The sequence below is a fragment of the Alternaria arborescens genome (assembly GCF_004154835.1).
Source record: "Alternaria arborescens strain FERA 675 chromosome Unknown contig_2, whole genome shotgun sequence".
In the NCBI taxonomy this organism is placed as follows: Eukaryota; Fungi; Ascomycota; class Dothideomycetes; order Pleosporales; family Pleosporaceae; genus Alternaria; species Alternaria arborescens.
The window spans coordinates 538,422-556,593 of NW_021167857.1; the positions used below are offsets into that span (position 1 = coordinate 538,422).

An 18,172-nucleotide genomic window follows, 5' to 3' on the forward strand; every position below is an offset into this window, starting at 1 on the left:
TTACACAGACCACGCCGTATATCCATACTCTGTACGTTCCTTGGGACTCACGATCCTTCAAACATCCACCTTTAGGTGCATGAACGGTCCCAGATATCAGCCTGCCTATTCAAAACTACCGGCGATTTAGCGCACAAATCGGACACACCACGTGCAACGTTATCTGCACCTAGTCGCGGAAGTCGGTGCGTTGGTAATTATTGCGAGCGCACTGGCGACTCCTGGCGCGCCCAACTAGCCGTCCGATAGTGCCCAAGAGAATACAATATCATCATGAACCCCTTTCAAGATGCTGGCCCATCTCGTCAGGCCAACTTCGAACCCGAGGACCAGATGTCCGCCACTCCTGGTAGGAAACGTGTTGGTTGGCATGAAGAACATCCCGTACGCTCACAACAATCACCTGAAGACACAGGCTCTGGGGGGCATAACACGCCCCTCGAACGGTCGGATGTATCACATGATGATCTCCAGAAGATCCGTGCCTCGCTACGTCTAGCTCTTGGGGATGAACACCTACCGGAAGAAGTCATACAGGAACCTATCGCTGCTCCAAAAGATGTACAGAAGCCTCGCCCAGCCATCCGAAAACCAGGTCCCCGAACGCCACCTCCGGAATTCTATCTCAACGACCAACCAAACCCCTTCGACGACAATGCGGCGACCACTCCTTCGGTTGGTCATGACCTCAAGGAGAGATCAGGACTTGCTGCTCAACGCCGCGCAGCGAGACTGTCCAAGTCTGTCGGTACTTACTCTGCCCCAATATCGCGACGCAACTCTAAGGAGATCGCGTCTCCGCCTGTCGAACTCCAGAATCTTTCAAAGCAATACGAATCGGTGGGCGAGACCACCGATGATGACGAGGACGACCCCAGGTTCATGAAGCGTGCATCCATGATTCTTCGTCAGCACACGATACGAGCTGCCAATGGCCAGCCTGCATTAAGTGCTGAAGATCTGTATCATACCGAAGCACCGCTCGCGTCAGGCCAGGTGACACCAGACGCTATGGATGTTGAGGATGAGCATGTCGTTCGTCCTACCAAGTACAGAACGGGAGTGTTGGGCACTCTCATGAAAATGTCTTCTAATGCAGCACCACCACCATCATCATCATCGCGCCGACCCGTTCACCATCGAACTCTGAGCACTGGCACGTTCAGCGGAGCGTCAACAGCGGCCAACTCCCCGAACCCATCGCCGCCCGCCTCCGGCTACTCGACCCCACGCGGAGGCCGTCCTTGGTTCCGAAGCCATCACAACAACCAGTCAGCAACATCCATCTCGCAATTAGTCGGATCCTCAGCTCACAGTTTTGCTGCACCTGCGCAACAAGAGCTTGGTCAGGAGTTTGATCAGCAATACAAGAAGACAGCCCGTCCTGGCATGGGCAAGCGTTCCAAGTCTGACGAGTCTATTTTACCTTTCAAGAAGAACAAGAGGAAGGAGGAGGAGATCAAGATCAAAATCCATCTTGCTGGTACACTTGCGCGCCAGAACTATCTGCGCAAGCTGTGCAAAGCGCTCATGATGTACGGAGCTCCCACTCATCGACTGGAAGAGTACCTGAACATGTCGGCTCGTGTCTTGGAGATCGAAGCACAGTTTCTATACATGCCTGGTTGCATGATTGTTGCATTCGACGACTCCTCAGTTCACACTAGTGAGGTTAAACTCGTTCGAACTAGCCAGGGTGTTGATCTTGGCAAATTGCGAGATGTGCACGAGATCTACAAAGATGTGGTCCATGATAGGATAGGTGTGGAAGAGGCTACACCTCGACTGGACGCTATCATGGTGCGCAAAGATAAGTTCAACAAGTGGCTTCGGGTGCCGATGTACGGTTTAGCCTCCGCCACTGTCGGACCTTTCGCGTTTCAAGCTCGATTTATCGACCTGCCCTTCTGCTTCCTTCTGGGATGCCTCATCGGATGGCTTCAACTTGTCGTCGCCCCTGGAAATGACCTTATCAGCAACGTTTTCGAGATCGGAGCATCGGTCATCACTAGTTTTGCTGCGCGTGCTCTTGGATCCATTCGGCACGACGGGAAAGAGATCTTTTGCTTCAGCGCTATGGCTCAGTCTAGTATCGCCCTCATTCTGCCTGGTTTCATGGTGCTTTGTGCGTCGCTAGAGCTGCAGAGCAAGCACATTGTCGCTGGGTCTGTACGCATGGTGTATGCCATCATCTACTCTCTCTTCCTTGGATTCGGCATCACGATTGGTACTGTACTATATGGCATGATGGACGGCAATGCAACCTCCCGGACGACCTGCCATGAGCCCATGTCAACGAACTTCTACTACCTCTTTGTTCCTGCGTTCGCAATCTGTCTACAGATTGTTAATCAGGCCAAGTACAAGCAGATGCCTTCCATGACAGTCATTGCTTTCATCGGCTGGGTCATCAACTTCCACAGCTCAAAGTACTTCAAGAGCAATGCGCAAGTCAGCAACACTCTCGGAGCACTAGGCATCGGTATCGCCGCCAACGCTCATGCGCGTTTTGGTCGTCACATCGAGAACTGGAGCTTAGACATGTGGGAGAACAAGATACGACCCGAGTTGGTCAAGGTGCGTAAGGTGTATCGCAGGAAGAGCCATGGACCCATCCGTACGCCTAAGGTCGAGCGATCAGCTTATGACCCAACGCACAACAGCAGTGGCCATACATCGCGCGCCAGCTCAGTCAGCGACTTCACACCACACACCAGGAAAATCGGCTACGGTCTTGCCGCAGCTGCCATGTTGCCAGCTATCTTCGTTCAAGTTCCATCAGGATTGAGTGTCCAAGGTTCTCTCGTATCGGGTCTGACTTCAGCCGACCAGATCGTGCGCAACAGTACCGGCAACGCTACAACACTCAGCAGTGCGGACGTAGGCAGTAGCACAACCATCAACTCCATCGCTCTAGATGTCGGTTTCTCAGTTGTTCAGATTGCGATTGGTATCACTGTTGGCCTGTTCTTGGCCGCGCTCATCGTATACCCGTTGGGTAAGAGGAGGTCGGGATTGTTCAGTTTCTAGGAACGGCTGTGCATTACCCCCCTCTTGCATATTCCCGTTGCTGTTACCTTGCCGATTGGTGAAGTCCAAATCGGTTCTGCTGCATGGGAGACAACGTCATTCATAACATATCTTAGAACGCATTTTCCTCTGTTGTATTTTCGAAGCAAGCGAGTCGAGCATTTGCAGGAGTTTGGGTTGTTGTTTTTCCGTATATAGGGCAGCTTCTGTGAAGCTATGACATAGACCTAGACACGATTCCCATAATGTATTACTATCCTCGCCGCTCTCGGGCTGAGCCTCTTCCTTCAAGCATCCTAACTCATCACCCACGATAAGGAGATCATCATGTCACGGCTGCGTAGAGGATGCGTTACCGAATCTGGTATAGCGGAAACATGCTGCCGTAGCCCCTAACTCGGCATCATCACACATCGGACTATGCAATACTAGCACAATCTGGCAATGGCTTTTACTTATATCAGTGTATCGCAGTCGCATCAAGGTTTTCAACTCTGTTTATTCGCATCTTTTACTCCCCTACAATGTATTATGGATAGTAGAGGAGTGCCGAGGCGCATTTTTACCCCGCAAGCTGCACTTGCCAGACCATCATCCAGTAACATGCCAAACGCCGAAGCGTGTACCCACCTAATATCTAAGGCGTGCACACTGCGGCACGCCGATGTGGCTTATGGCACGCCATCGAATGATTGATGACACGTAGTATCCAATCTTGGAAATCTACTCTGGGTCTGTGGCTGTTAGCTCTCGATGACGAAGCTCGCGACTTATATATGACACCGTGCGCGACTGTGCAGCAAAAGCAACGTCAACACAGCAATTGCGAATACGCCTAAAGCTGAAATCAATCGCATCAGCTTTGTTGCATCCCAACACAACTTGCCGACCAAGCTACCCTTCTCGCTCAACGCGCAACCCAACACAATGACAGTAACGCAAATTATCCGCTTCCATGCTCACTCGGCTTCCGAAGCCGACGACCAAGCCAACGCAGCCGTCAAAGCCCTCAAAGGCGCCAAGGCCCCCGAAAACTATGTTCTAGGAACTCAAATCCAGGACAAGCGTAACTTACAGTTGAGCTCGGAATGGCACGACCCCAAAGCCGAATCCTCAAAGGTAGCGGAAGCATACCGTGAAACCGTCATCAAAAGTCTTGGAAATCCCGAGAAGATGTTCCATGTGTCATTCAAAGATGGACAGTCAGCTTTTGACAATGGCGGCCCTCTATCATCACCTTTGGTCGAGTTTGTGCAGATTTACTTCCCGACCGACAAGGTCACAAAGGAGTTCCGGGATAAGATAGAGAAGGACTTCAAGAAGTTCGATGATATTTGCACTCCGGCTGCCAAGGGTAATGGCGCGGTAACATATGGCTGGGTGCTGGAAGAGCAGGAGCACAAGGATGTGAAGAAGGCCAAATGCTTCTTTGTGGCGAGAGGATGGGAGGGTATGCAGTATTTTGAGGATGTAATCAAGACGGACGAGTACAAAGAGGCAGTGCGAATCCTCATGGGATGGCAGGCGCCGTGGGATATGTGGCACGTCAAGAGGGAGTTTTGAAGGAAGAAAGATATTGTGTGCTGTCGTCAGTTATAAGCAACGGTGTAGTGTAATCCTGACTATGCGCTCTCTGGTATATTTTTTATTGCTTTTGCTCGATAGGTGACTTCTTCTGGGGACGTTATCAAGTACAAGTACATGTTATACAGCTTGCGATGCAATCGTCGCATCGTATGATCGTAATACAGCATTCAAAGCAACCTGTTTCTGCGCCTAAAAGACCACCCAAACTAGATACGAAAGACAGGATAATACAAGAATTGTGGAACTCCAGCTATGGAGGGGTTTGAAAGACAATCCTTGGGCTGTGTCGGACGTCATGTACAGAAGGAATAGTTTGCCATCTAGGATTCTGCGTGCCAAGTGGTGTGTCGTTAGGCGAGTAAGGCGCATCTTGTGCTATGTCTACTCGAGCATGTGAGCGCATATGACTCGGAGGAGGTGATCTCGGTGTATCAATCGAGCGCATCGATGACAACTCATAGTTTTCGACCACCAGTTGACAATCTGGCGAACCGTTTATGGGTGAAGACAAAGGCGAAGAGTATTTTGTCTTCGCGCTGCTGAACCATCCATTGATGGCTGCACCCATCGGAGACGTTAGATCTTGTATGGAACCTGGCCTAAAACCTCTCCCATCATGTGCGGTTATCAGTGGTGGCGTCTGAAGATGCGTTGTAGTACTAAATTTTGGGGGTTGTGCACGACTGGACGACCGTACCAGCAGTGACCCAGGTCCGGCAGGACTTCTAGGGAATGAGAGTTCTGGCGACTCTGTGATCCTGGGTACTGTTTGCGATTGCATAGATCGAATAGGTGGTATGATCGAAGTCAGATATGGGCCTTTCTGGGGTTGCGATGAGTTAGAAGAGGGGCCATCAGGCGGAAATAGCGAAAGGCGTTGTGTGTACGGTGTGGTCAAGGCTGGTGTAGGAGCGCGACTGGAATAGCACGAGCTTGGGGAAGTCGGCATGGGGCTATGGATTCTCGACGGTGGGCTGGGTGCCTTCCTGGAAGGAATGAATGATTGCAAGAGCAAAGCTTGCGGCGATGTGCACGATGGTGACAGTGCGCCTGAGCTCTCTGTTCGTGGACTTGTCCAATCCAAACTTCGTTGCCGTTGAGGATCCCGACATGGTATATAAATATTCAGGCCGCGTACGCTGGCTTGTCTACCCAGCGGCGTATGTGGTCTCGGAGGTGGTAAGGGCGACAGAGATCTTGAGGTGGAAGGATAAGGCGAGACTTGCGATAGATGATGGTATTGGACACCTGCGTCTGCAGAAGAATCCCAAAGATCCAGGGATTTCGTCTTGCTATGTCGGCGAAACCACAGCGATGACTTTGATCGTCCCGCTTCCTCATCGATGAAGTGAAGCCGGTTCTTCGCAAGGTGACTCTTTCGCAAGTCACTGTCCAGGCCTTTGAAGAAAGGAACCATGTACGGAATGCTTGCAGTAGCGATGCTGAGGCATACATGAACTTGCGACATGATTGCCGGTTCCCAAAGCCGGTATCGAGGATCGTCGTAGGGTGCGACCGGATACAGCAGGATGAGGCGAACGAGCGCTGCACTCAGTACAAGCATGCGTGGCGCAAAGCATGCGAAGACGGCAAATTTCCTTGAAAGTCGTACTTGAAGATATGCCACAAGGTATACTGATAGCATGATGATGGCGACCTCGGTTGACATGTCGAATATGCAATAGATGATCCAGAAAATATGCTGCTTCAATCAGCCCCCGGTCATGTTTAGACCAAACAGCCAGTGCTACTTACCATGTTAGAGCATTTCAGACTTGTGATGTCCCATGGTCGAGGGAGCTCACACTGAAATGCGGTCGCCATAACCGATGCTATTGTCCAAGCTGACACCAGGATACCAAAGGCCATGACGATTCGGCGAATGGTACGCTGCATTGCAACAACATTGTAGAACAAAACCAAAATTGACAATTTTGCAAGGCCAATAGCTGCGACATACAAGATCTCGGACGCGTAATAGCCTTTGATGAGCAGGTCGATCTGATCGAGCATCAAAGGGCCGGCGGTGCCGAGGCCCTCGAATGATAGAACGACAGCTGTTGCTGAGAGGCCGATACCGAATGACTGCGTGAATTAATACAAGATAAGAGAAATGGTGTTGAGTAGCTTACGAATGCTAGGAATATGAAAAGGTCATCAATCGTGATTGTGCGAAAAACGATGATTTTCATGATCTGGCGTGCGCCAAAGACGATGACAGTGATGATAAGAGCGGTCCATGACACAATCCTGACGGTGTCCATTCTATCCAACCCGCCATTTGGTGCACTTCGAGACGAGATGTATGCAAGTGGTAGCTTCATAATCGGAAGGAAAAAAGAGAAAAGACCAGAACGCTCACGAAACCGACCCGAGAGGAAATGATAAGGAAATAGAAAATTTACCAGATGGTTGCGCCCCGTAACACCATAAGCATGACGAAAGAGAAAGATATGAAGCAGAGAGAACGTAGTTGGCTAGACGGATGATGCGCAGGACATCATTGAAGAAGAGCCAAGCGTGTGCTTCAGGTTGTCCGGGGTATCTGTAGATTAGACCAAAAACAGTACAGAAGACGATCAATCCTAGAATATCGCCAAAAGATGCTAACGGTATAGCTTACTGTGACATCTGGTTCGGCAGTTATTCCCAAGCTATCGCAGGTCCAAACTGGCTAAATACCAGCAAGTGGTATCTGCCTTGCTATCTGTGGTACCAACGCCCATTTTCCGGAATAGTGTGCTGTCGTGCTCTGTTGAGTGCATATTCGACTGGGGAAGGCTGCATCATGCACCTAATCTTGGGGTAAACAGGCGCTTGCGATGATTTGTAGATACTGCTGACGGGTAGCGCGGCTGACATGCAGTGTTCCTCCCGGCGGGTTTACGCGTTAGGGCGCGGCGCCATCCTCCCCCGCCCTCGATGTAGACGCGCATGAACATTTACGAACGGCACAACGGCACTGAATCACATAATGATTTTGTGTTAAGTATATGGTTGAGTATAGCCACGTAAAGGAGGTCGCTGGTCGCGGTGCTGGAGGCTGGGTGCCAATGGTGGTATATGAAGTATGCGCGGGTTCTATGCCTTCGACCTGTTACTGATAATCACATCGTTTTCAGATGTTAATACTCTAGCAGAAAGCAGGAACAGTTCTCCGAAAATTGCAAGGATACCGGTCCCGTCAATGATTGTTGGGTCTGAGTGTAGTGTTTTTGCCGCATCGCTTCGCTTGTCTTTTCTTAGGTCTTCGTGCAGTACCTACCCCCAGGCCCAGGTACCTCATCCTTCTCAGGCACCGAACACTTGGTTGGGCGCTTAGAGTGCTCCTGTCTCGCAGGTCATGGTTTGAAGTAGACAAGGTACCTATTCTTGTATTAGGCCTACTACAAAGCTAGGTATCAGCATGCGAAATCGATAGCAGTGAAAGAGACGTAAGACGGTGACAGGCGGAGGTCCTGTGCTGTGTTGCGATAGTGGGCTGATTTGGGCAACGTCGAATCTAAACGTGTCAATGCGATAGAAAGGATGGAAGGTGGACCGGGGCAGACGATAAGGCGTGGCTTCTTGATCTCGCCTAGCGGATGATGTCAGCACCGTCACTATGAAGTGATTTCGTCCCAGGCTGCGCGACAGCTTCTTCATGAACATCGACAAGATCGAATCTTTCGTGTCACGCACATCGTGCCTTCAGCTATCATGATGTGTGCTTTCTCTATCATTATTACACAATACCCGAGTGTATTGACAACCTAGAGACGCGTGGACATCTGCGGTAACTATCAGTCAGAAACTTTGTGCGGCACACCAACTGACGCTGTCCTCTGCCGTACATCCGTACCAAAGCGAGTTCGATATACTATACATTGATGGTATCGTACTTTGCTTCTGATACTATGGCTTGAGCCGAAGAAGAGCCTTCGACGACTGAGTTGGTGCTGCTTTTGGAACTTGCAACACCGCGTATGATCCTCTTCTATCTGCTTTCATTACACTGGCTATCATCTTCGCTTCATGATTCAGTCGGCTGTTCTTTCAGATCGCCCTCCAGGATGAAGCGTACACACGGCGCTAGTACCTGACGATTTTCGGTCCGAGCGGCGCTTTCCGGCGATCCGAACCCCTTTGGTCTAGTCGCCCCTATTTTGGGCTGAACGTCTCGTCCACCCAAATACTGAAACGAACATCTCTCACTCTGAACAGGTCACTGCCACACACACGTGGCGGCACTCCGCCATCCGGAACGGCGCCACGCACTATCGACCCACTCCCAAAGTTTGAAGGAAACAAACATCCCTTCAAAAAAGCTTGGTTGAGCTTAATTGCATCAATTGTTGATGCTTGTTCGCCAAAAGCATGACGAAGCTCGTGGGTCAGACATGTCAAGTCTTGGGCTTTGGTGTCTGAGCTGGAGATCAACGCTGTGATAGCCAAGCAGTGTTTGATTAGGCCGCGTACGAACCCCATAAAGGTCTATCACATCTGCTTGCTTTTCCATAGGCTTGACGTCTCAAAATCTATATCTCTTTCGCGGTGCTCTCAGTACAAGTAACTGTAACTTTTAATTCTTAATATTCAGTCATTACTGCTATTGTTGCCCAACATGAATGCCTCAGCAACTATCCGTGCTTCCTACATCCGCCAGGCGCGGATGAGCATGACGCCTCGTCCAGCTAGCATATCAGACATGGGGGGAATCCATCTTCAGCCACGTCCCGCTTCAACCGAGAAGCTCGAGTCTTTTGTACACGTCGATTACGTCGAACACCGCGAGAAATGCCATTCGGAGCGCATCGCACAACCTATCGTCTTCGACATTGAGAACAACCTTGACAGCGAGCAGGCATACATTGACAACCGCTACCTCGAAAACACTTCGATCATGGAACGGGACAACAACAACTCAATCAGGGTACGGCTCAAGACCATGTTTACCGTCTTCCCTTACCGCGACCCCATTTACCTAGTGGCAATCATCTTCCTTATTGGCTCGATCGATCTTGTGATCAACGCTTTCTTCGAGCTGCTGCCTCGCGTCATGCCATCCACCGTGTTCGAAACCGAGGATACAGTCGCTGTTCCTACTACGGTGTTGATCGGATCAATCTTCTTCTTCGTGGCTGGCATCTTCGACACCTTCAGCGCCCTCAATATTGACCGCGGCACACTCGAAACGTCGAAATGGGATCCCGAGAGAGTCAAATATCGCCCAGCGCTCCTTGGCACACCAGAATTCAAGTGGATACCTTCATGGACAAAGGCGTTGGACTTGACGAAGAACAACTTGGCCTTTCAGGCAGGTCTTATCGTTCTCTTCGGTGGTGTCATCTTCATGTTTGCCGGCATCGTCGAATTCCCTGGACTAGTCTCAGAAGAAGATCCCTTATTCGGTCTCGTTGTCTTCGGGCCGCAGGTTATACATGGCGCCCTCTTCCTAGGCGCAAACGCTATGCTGGCAGTATTTGAACAAGAGCGCTGGTACAAGCCCAAGTGGTCTGATCCAGATTGGCAGAGCGCATTCTTGAATGCGATGGGTGGACTCAGCTTCATGGTGTCTGGTTTCTTCCTATTCCAAAGGGGAGAGACACAGGAACAAGGTGAACTCAACGCAGCTATTGCCGCAATGGCAGGTAGCTGGGCTTTCCTGATTGGCAGCGTAATTAGATGGTATGTCGTTATGGAGTTCTGGTAGAAGTGGTCATCGTGTTGCGTGAACGTCGTGGAAACTCATGCATATCCATCAGTATGCAGCTATTGTTGTGGTTCGCAAGCAATAGACAAAGACGATCTCGCTCCTTACAAAAAGTTTCTCGTTTCCTGTAGTAGTCCGGTCATCGAATCTCTATCAATTTATCAAACCAACCGCATCGTTCGCTGGTGGTAATGGCCTACGCGGTGATGCCTCATAGCGACGATATTTCCAGTACGTGCGGAACCGCAATGAGAGAGATACAGACGGAACCTAACGGCTACAATGAAGCTACGCCACGCCGTGCTGAACCAGCGAAAGATGCCTGGAAGTCGAAGGAGGCAACAAGGCTTACAAGAATTGGTCAGCTGCGAATGACGGGGTACAGGGTGCGATTAGAAATGCTGTGAAGGGGCTATGGGCGGAGTTCTGGGAGTTTTTCGATCCGTTCGACCCAGACTGATGGTGGTGAGGACGCAGAAGTAATGATCCCGTTCCTCCGAGAACAGCAACCCGGATGTTGAAACCACTAAACAAGCGCGCTCCACTAATCGTGTGTCTCGTGATTTGGTCCTACATTCAACTTGTATTAAACGCTGTGTATCAAAGGCATATGCTCATGACAGCTTACATCTGACGCTGCATGTTCCTTGAACGATTCTTTCATTTATGGACGGATAGCTCTTGCATGTTAGATCGTCGAATAGAGACGCGCATCGTACAATCTAGCATCATGTCTCCTCATCCACCCCATCGACCTATGTCCAACGATATTGATCGCTATGCTCATAACCAAATTCCGACGTCAAACTTCTTGCCAAGATGTCTGACACATCTGACACAGCTCGCATATACCCCAATCACGTGAGTCGGTCTGAAACAGGTCTTGCGACATTGCGACGAGGTCGATACGCCACGGCATTGAAGCTGCTGATAGGTCCGAGTGGGCGATCGGAGGATGTGTGAACAGCTCCGGGCTATCGACGAAGGCATAGCATGAATCATGCATGGTATAACTGCCGACGTTATAGGCATTTGCCCCAGACATCCAACGCCCGCAATTGCAGGTGACAAGGCGATCACACAGTGACAGCCTCACAGTACCAGACAGCATGACTCTATGCGCTAGAATTGTGCGGCGGGGTGAACGTCGAGATCCAGTTCCTCAGGCATAAAAGCCCGCGTCGCGCACCATGTTCAGGGACGATCAAGCAAGCAACACTTCTCACTTCAGCAATCACCCTTCGATTCCATTCTCTTTGCGTCTGCGACTGCAAAACTGACCTGGTGTCACTCGTTCCAAGTACATACATTCTTTACTTCTCAACAAAAGCTTTATACCCAACTTCTTCGAACCATCAACATGCGTTTCACTATCGCCACCTTCGTCGCTCGTAAGTTCTAATCTGAGGCGAGCAGAAACTTGTAGATGTTGTGTATTGACTTTGATCAGTGGCCGCCGTCTCCATGGCCCAAGTAACACCCAACAATGCCGGCGCCAAGAATGTCGGTGCCGGCAACGGTGCCCAGTTTATCACCGGCGGTTGTGTTTCGGATGCCGACTGCAGTTCCGCTTGCTGCAGTCAAGTCGCAGCTACTGGTGACGGTGTATGCTCTGCCGAAGCAGCTAGCCAGCAGAACGGAAAGACTGGTTGTGGCTTCACCGACCCCAACGCTGATGCTGTCATTGCGGCGGCGAAGGAGCAGGTTGCAAAGCAGGGATTCAAGAGGGTCGTTCGTAGCGAGTAGAACGTTGCTTCCCAGTCGAGGTTGTCGATCCAACAATGATAAGATGACTTTTATGATGATAGTCTCAACGGACGTATCCGCTCCCTGCTCCAAAAGCGGCCCAGAGCCGACTGACCCAAAGCGCCAAAACCAGCTCCCTACATGTCTGATCCAGATCGTCCCTCAGCTCAATTGTTGGCATTTTGCCTCCTGGACCCATCTTTAGCACTTCTGTGGCGATGACATGGCCCTCACTGTCTTTCCATTGGCTAGGTTCCAGCTCGTTCTTCCTCTGCTTAAGCGATTTTGTAAATCCTCCTAGTTTCCCACAAGTCATAATCTCAGTCGGTCGACTGCCCTGCGTAGGCATATGTACGACGTGCCATCGGCGCAACCCGAATCGAAGCTGTAAAGCGCCGGGTAGCGTACTGCCCGCTTTTCCTTGAATGTAGTACTCGTTGATGACGAAGGGCGGGTCGTGTGCCTCGTAAAGGACGCTGCTGTTATCAAAGGCGACCGTCGGCGCGCCGGATTGGAGAAACGTGACTTCCTCGGCGCGCAACCTTCGTATGCGAAGCTTGTTGATGCGTGCGTCCAGGAGGGAGGATATCTGGTAGGCAGGCGCGTTCGGGGTATGGATGAAGGTGCCGTAAATGGTGAAGGTGGTGGCTTTCTCGTCCACGACAGCATAGGCTGGCGGCAGTTCTGGCGGAGGCGTCGCTGGTATGACCATGGGTGGTGGCACCGCATCGGCAGGGAGCTCTTCGGCAGCTTCGGGCTCAGATGGGCGTCGTGGTGCCGTTGTGGGCGGGGGCGCGACGACGGCCTCTTCGTATGAAGGGATAGACGCGTTAACGTTTGGGCGAGACATGTTTGCGATGACTAAGACGATGCGCAAAGGATTCTGTTCAGTCAGGCTGGCGGTCTTTCCAACGTAGCATGAGGTGGGATCTGGGAGGCTGTGTTGCGCCAAGCATGCTGTCGTGTTGATTGAGGGTCTGAAGAGACGGAAAGCCCGGCGTGACGTACATCATCTACAGACCTCGGAATCTTATCATCTGCCAAGACACCCCACATCATGCTACCGTCCCAACTCACCTCTACATCTCATCGAGTTTCTAACGAGTTCTTAGTCATGACCGAGTCCTATTCTGTGGCTCCTAGGAGAATTGTGCGCCCTCTCCGACGTCAACCACCTGATGTCCTGGACTGGGCGGTACATCACCAGACTCCCACACAACTTGTTGCTCTCCAAGCCTGAACACAATCTCACCACCCTCCGTCATGATACCGCCGGCGTCTTCATGCTCGAACCAGTTCTTGCTCCACTCCTGCCCGTTGATACTTACTCCCTGAACGTAATATCCTTGTCTTCCATCTCCATCGTCTAGGCCCTCAGCCCTGATCCGCAGCGTCTTGTCATGGTTGACTGTCATGTTGATGTCGGAGAACCATGGACTCTCTAGAAGATAGACAGGAGTAGTCACAACAGGATACAATCCGAGCATCTGCCATATGAGCCAGCAGTTCAGGGCGCCTGCATCGCTGTTCCCAGGGATGCCATTGGTCGTATTGAAGTAGAAGTCATTAGCAAGCTGCCGGCTTCGCTCAACACTCTTCCATTGCTTGTTGAGGTAGTTGTAGAGGTAGGGTGTTTGGAAATCCGGTTCGTTTGCGATGTTGTTGATCGTTGTAATACCGAGGCCATTCACGCCTAGATCCACACCAGACGTATTCGGCTGGAATACATAGTCGAGACGTTTTTCAAAGTGCGAAGGACCACCCATCAGCGTGATAACACGCGACATATCGTGGGGAATCACAAAAGAATATTCTGTTGTTTCATCAGCATGCATTGGGGAGTTGTGTGGATGACGATCATGGCTTACCAAAGGCGGTGCCTTCATAGCTTTCGTCGTCCCAATTACAGCTGCCACAATCAGTAATGTCGTACGTCTTGTGGAAAGTTCCGTTTGCGTATCGTGGCATGACGAATCCCGTAAAGTTACGACTCGAGGACTCAGGATCCCAGCTCAGTTGCCAACCCGCTGACCGGCGAAGATAGAGATCTCGATCGCCAGGTGCTTCACCAGCGGCAATCTGGCTGACGGCAAAGTCGTTAAGGGAGTACTCTACCGTCTTCGAGACTGCTCGCGTGTTGCGATCAGCTGAAACGTAGCCGAGTGGTATCCAGTCATCTAGTGCTCCGCGACCTTCCTTGAGCGAGCCTTGCATGTCGACAGGGTTCTCGTCGAAGAACGGCAGGACATCAGCGTCTTTCTTGACTGCGGCATACCCCTCCGTCCAATTGATCATACCCGTCAGACCCTTCACGTAAGCGTCCGCGAGAACGTTGTCCGCATTCGATCCTCCCTGTACTAGACCGTTGTAGTTGCCAGATCGGCCATCTGGAAGATAACCCTCTTGTTTGAACATGTCAATCAGAGATCGGATCATGGACTCGTAGTAGCTCGGCTGAATCAGATGCCATAACGAGACCTGGTTTCTGAAGAGATCCCACTTGGATGGTGATCAGCGTGACGTCTGCTTTCAACACGATGGCAAAAAACTCACCATGGTGTAAAAATCATCCCAAGATGGCTCATCCGATTCCCATAGCGGGTTTTCGCCAACACGCTCACTTGGTATGAGGTGCATGAAGTACAGACTAGAGTATAGCAACGCCAGCCTAGTCTTATTCGCCGACTCTGAAGTATCGACACGAATTTTGGAAAAGACGTCACGGTTCCACTCGTCACGCGTTGCCTGGGCGGTATCTTCGATCGACCATGAAGAGAGCTCAGAGTTCTTGTATGCACATGCTTTGTCCACCGACTTGAAGGAGATGCCTACTCGCGACTTGATCTCAGTTGCGTTACTCCAGGTGAAGACTGCTCCGACGCGGTCGTTCATCGGTCCCGAACGGGCTGTCGACCCAGTATACGTAGGTCGAGGTGTCGTAGCATTGTTGAACGATCGGAAGTACCGACTAGCGGGGAATGTATTCTTCCCTTTGAAGGCTCGTGCCTCGTCAGGCAAACTATCAAACTCACCGCACACATACACGGTAACTGGCGCACCAATATTCCATCCACCTGCAATTGAAGTGTATCCGGTGTAGGTGCTGGAGTTTGGCTGAATTTCGACTTCACCACCTGTGTAGAATTGTGTATCCCATGTGCGCGTCAGATGGGGAAGATAGTGTGAGAGGTCTACGAGTACGTGCTTCTCCGACGACAAAGGATACGTGTAATGGTATAGTCCTGCGTGTCGCGAAGCTGAGAGTTCAATCCCCACACCAGACTCAAGCTCTGTACGAAAATATCCCACTTGTGCCACATCTTCGCCAACCTAGTTTTTTGTTAGCAATTACCCATGCTCCGCATTTGATCACCCTACTCGATTCTGCCAGTATGTTTGGTTGTCCAGTATATTGACATCTCCATCAATATTTGTCAGCGGCATCTGCGATGGAAATCCATACTTTGGCCCGCCGCCTGTACCCGACTGGTGCATTAGACTAATGCCAGTAACATAACCTTGAGGTGTGTATCCGCCATTGAGCACACTCATGTTGACCATTTCTTCATAGGTATCAATCCCCAATTTGACCATACCGAATGGTACTGCTCCGCCAACGAATACATCGCCGCCGCCGTCTGGAATTTGTCAGAAAAGAGCGCACAGAGAGAATTGTGTGTCTTGCATGCAAGGCCAGGAATGGCGCCTTCAGTCCCAATGAACGGGTTCACGTATTGCGCATAGTCGACGTGATCCTGTGCAAATATGCATCGCGTAATTATAAGCACCGGGAGAAGTCTCGTTCCCATCATGATGGAGAAAGCTAAAGAAACTGGGCAGAGCTTCTAGTCAAGTCTTATTCTACCCCAGGCGTTTGCGTACCGCTCCCCACGATACCCCGCATATGCATATCACTTCCTGTAGGAGCGCCATCAGTCGTACATAGCAATCCAACTTCGGGGTAACGCCGTCAAGCAATCCTCCGTAAACAAGCAGTTGCAGTAAGACATGACGTCGTTCAGGCCCCTCCTGCCTTTCTTGTGCCTGCCAAGATAAGTGCGGAGGCGAGCCACGTGCGCGTTCTCGGAAAATGGTTCCGGAGCGGATAGCGCAGCGAGCACCTACGAACCCTCCATCACATTTCCATCTCAACTTCAAGTCCAGCGCTCCCGGACGATTCCCAGCGAGTGTCTGACAGTGCATACTTCGACGCGTACTATCGCAATTTGGCTCCCCAGTCCTAGCGATCTGCCAAGCGGACATCGCGCCCTCAACCCAGCTTTCATCAACCCTCCATCAATGCCGAGCTTCCATAACGAACAGCCGTCCTGAACATCGAGGGACTACGATATCGCAGCATAATCTTCAACCGAGGCTATTTGCGTGGCTTCGTAGCAGATTTTGGAGCTTCAAGATCCGTCCCATCTTTCCTGAAATTTTCAGCCTTCTCTATGGAATGGATCAGTGCCGAGGTGGAGCTATACGTCCCTGATGAGATGGACCTTAGCTGGTATACATGGAGCCGATAGGATCACAGGACGAGAGGTTGTATTTGGGACTTGAGAGTGATGTTGATTTAGGGGATTGCGAGCCCGAAACCGAAGAAGGGAGGCTGGCCGAGTCATCCCGAAAACTTTGCCTCAAAGTCTAGCTACCTCAACCCTAGTTTCCGGATTCCCACCAACCTAGTCTCCTTTCCACCCTCCAGTTTATGGATGTCGATCAGGGTCCCTCAACTTGCGCAACGACTAGGTTTCGATTTCCATGCATGGGACAGATATTTCACGGTTCCTGGCTGGTAAGCGCGGCCGACCAGCGCATGCAAGCACCCAAAACTCTATCTCCAATGTCTACCGGGTAAATGACGCGCTCAAAGTTGCTTGTCTAGGGAAACAACTCTTCTACTATATCGAGTGTTCCAACACGCTGAAGTGACTCGCGCCGGAGTTTTCCAGACTTAGCATGTTCCTCAGATGAGAACATGGAAAGCGCTATTGTTGTACGTAGGTTTTCCTACCAACTTAAAGCGCTGATCATGCAGCCAGTTCACACTGCGAAGTGCTTTCGATAGATTGTACGGCACCACAAACGCACTACCATACTGTGGCCAGATGTAGGAGTCACTATAGTAAACTCTTCCAGCAGAAGTCATCCACCTTTCGTACGGTTCTTTAGAGACGCGATGTCATTCGTCAGCTGAGTGTTTTGGGAGCAGATTTGGCCAATCAAAGGTGCCCGGCCTACTAGTCCATCTGTCAGTCCAGTTGTGGCAGTACGTGCGACTGTTGCTGCACGTGGTTGTTCGCCTCACGATCAGATCTGTACCAACGTGGTCGGATCGGGCGTGAATCCGCTATGCTCTAGTATCAGGTTCTCCAACATACATGATGTTTGCGGGGTATTAAGAAGCGAAGCTTGGGATGATGGACTTATCGATGTTAACTGCGAAAGAACAGTAATCATATAGCGTTGTACATGGGCATTATTGAGAACGCTAGTGACCGTAAAGTGGGTGACGATTTTCCAACAGCTCGTTGTACTGGCGATGTGGACTGAAGTTCTGTACAGCAATCATATAGCTACCAGCTGCGACTACATACGCAGACCTTTCGCAATTGTTGTATCGATCAAGACTGCCGCGAGTTGCTGGCGCTTTAGGTTTGTAGTACTCGCAGTATCCTGACGCAATGTATCGAAGTCTCTCGAGCACTCACCTATCGGAGCGACTACCCGACGTTGTCGCAACGCATGCTTAGCAACTGACTTTGGGCTGGTACCGGATACCAGCATCGCTCCTTGCTCTCATGTATGGACGACAAGCAACGCCCCCGAAAAAAATCCACGTGTACCTGGATCTGGTTCCGGATCGTAGAAGATTGTGGCTGTCCACTACTAGCTCGACATATATCAAACTTTAAATCGGAAATGAGGGAGCTGGGCGGGCATCATCCAATCTGGGCGCAGATCCTGGTGCGGCAACGGATACCGACCCCCTTGACTCCACGGCAGAGATCTGCGATAGCATTACATGGCACCTTGGTACTAATGTCTAATGTATATATCCATCACTCATGGCCGCATTCTCGAGAACGGAATGTCTACCGGCATAGACGGGCC

General features: G+C 50.9%; 7 protein-coding genes across 7 annotated transcripts; 4 read left to right on the top strand and 3 right to left on the bottom strand.

Moving 5' to 3' along the window:
* Positions 1-273: 273 nt before the first annotated feature.
* On the top strand, positions 274-3,030 carry AA0111_g1003 (Uncharacterized UPF0442 protein; the record flags this gene model as incomplete). The annotated part of the gene is made up of 1 exon (XM_028643734.1): positions 274-3,030. One exon carries the CDS (start codon positions 274-276, stop codon positions 3,028-3,030), a length of 2,757 nt encoding a protein of 918 aa, XP_028511526.1.
* A 927-nt stretch (positions 3,031-3,957) lies between these two features.
* AA0111_g1004 (hypothetical protein) lies at positions 3,958-4,593 on the top strand (the record flags this gene model as incomplete). Its single annotated transcript, XM_028643745.1, has 1 exon — positions 3,958-4,593. One exon carries the CDS (start codon positions 3,958-3,960, stop codon positions 4,591-4,593), a length of 636 nt encoding a protein of 211 aa, XP_028511529.1.
* A 1,752-nt stretch (positions 4,594-6,345) lies between these two features.
* On the bottom strand, positions 6,346-6,941 carry AA0111_g1005 (hypothetical protein; the record flags this gene model as incomplete). The annotated part of the gene is made up of 2 exons (XM_028643756.1): positions 6,346-6,702; positions 6,750-6,941. 2 exons carry the CDS (start codon positions 6,939-6,941, stop codon positions 6,346-6,348), a joined length of 549 nt encoding a protein of 182 aa, XP_028511528.1.
* A 2,279-nt stretch (positions 6,942-9,220) lies between these two features.
* On the top strand, positions 9,221-10,309 carry AA0111_g1006 (hypothetical protein; the record flags this gene model as incomplete). Its single annotated transcript, XM_028643767.1, has 1 exon — positions 9,221-10,309. The coding sequence occupies one exon, from the start codon at positions 9,221-9,223 to the stop codon at positions 10,307-10,309; it is 1,089 nt and encodes a 362-aa protein (XP_028511531.1).
* Positions 10,310-11,669: 1,360 nt separating this feature from the next.
* Positions 11,670-12,055, top strand: AA0111_g1007 (hypothetical protein; the record flags this gene model as incomplete). The annotated part of the gene is made up of 2 exons (XM_028643778.1): positions 11,670-11,700; positions 11,760-12,055. The coding sequence occupies 2 exons, from the start codon at positions 11,670-11,672 to the stop codon at positions 12,053-12,055; spliced, it is 327 nt and encodes a 108-aa protein (XP_028511530.1).
* A 64-nt stretch (positions 12,056-12,119) lies between these two features.
* On the bottom strand, positions 12,120-12,905 carry AA0111_g1008 (hypothetical protein; the record flags this gene model as incomplete). Its single annotated transcript, XM_028643789.1, has 1 exon — positions 12,120-12,905. One exon carries the CDS (start codon positions 12,903-12,905, stop codon positions 12,120-12,122), a length of 786 nt encoding a protein of 261 aa, XP_028511523.1.
* Positions 12,906-13,194: 289 nt separating this feature from the next.
* Positions 13,195-15,649, bottom strand: AA0111_g1009 (hypothetical protein; the record flags this gene model as incomplete). Its single annotated transcript, XM_028643800.1, has 4 exons — positions 13,195-13,868; positions 13,924-14,554; positions 14,609-15,385; positions 15,434-15,649. 4 exons carry the CDS (start codon positions 15,647-15,649, stop codon positions 13,195-13,197), a joined length of 2,298 nt encoding a protein of 765 aa, XP_028511522.1.
* Positions 15,650-18,172: the final 2,523 nt, after the last annotated feature.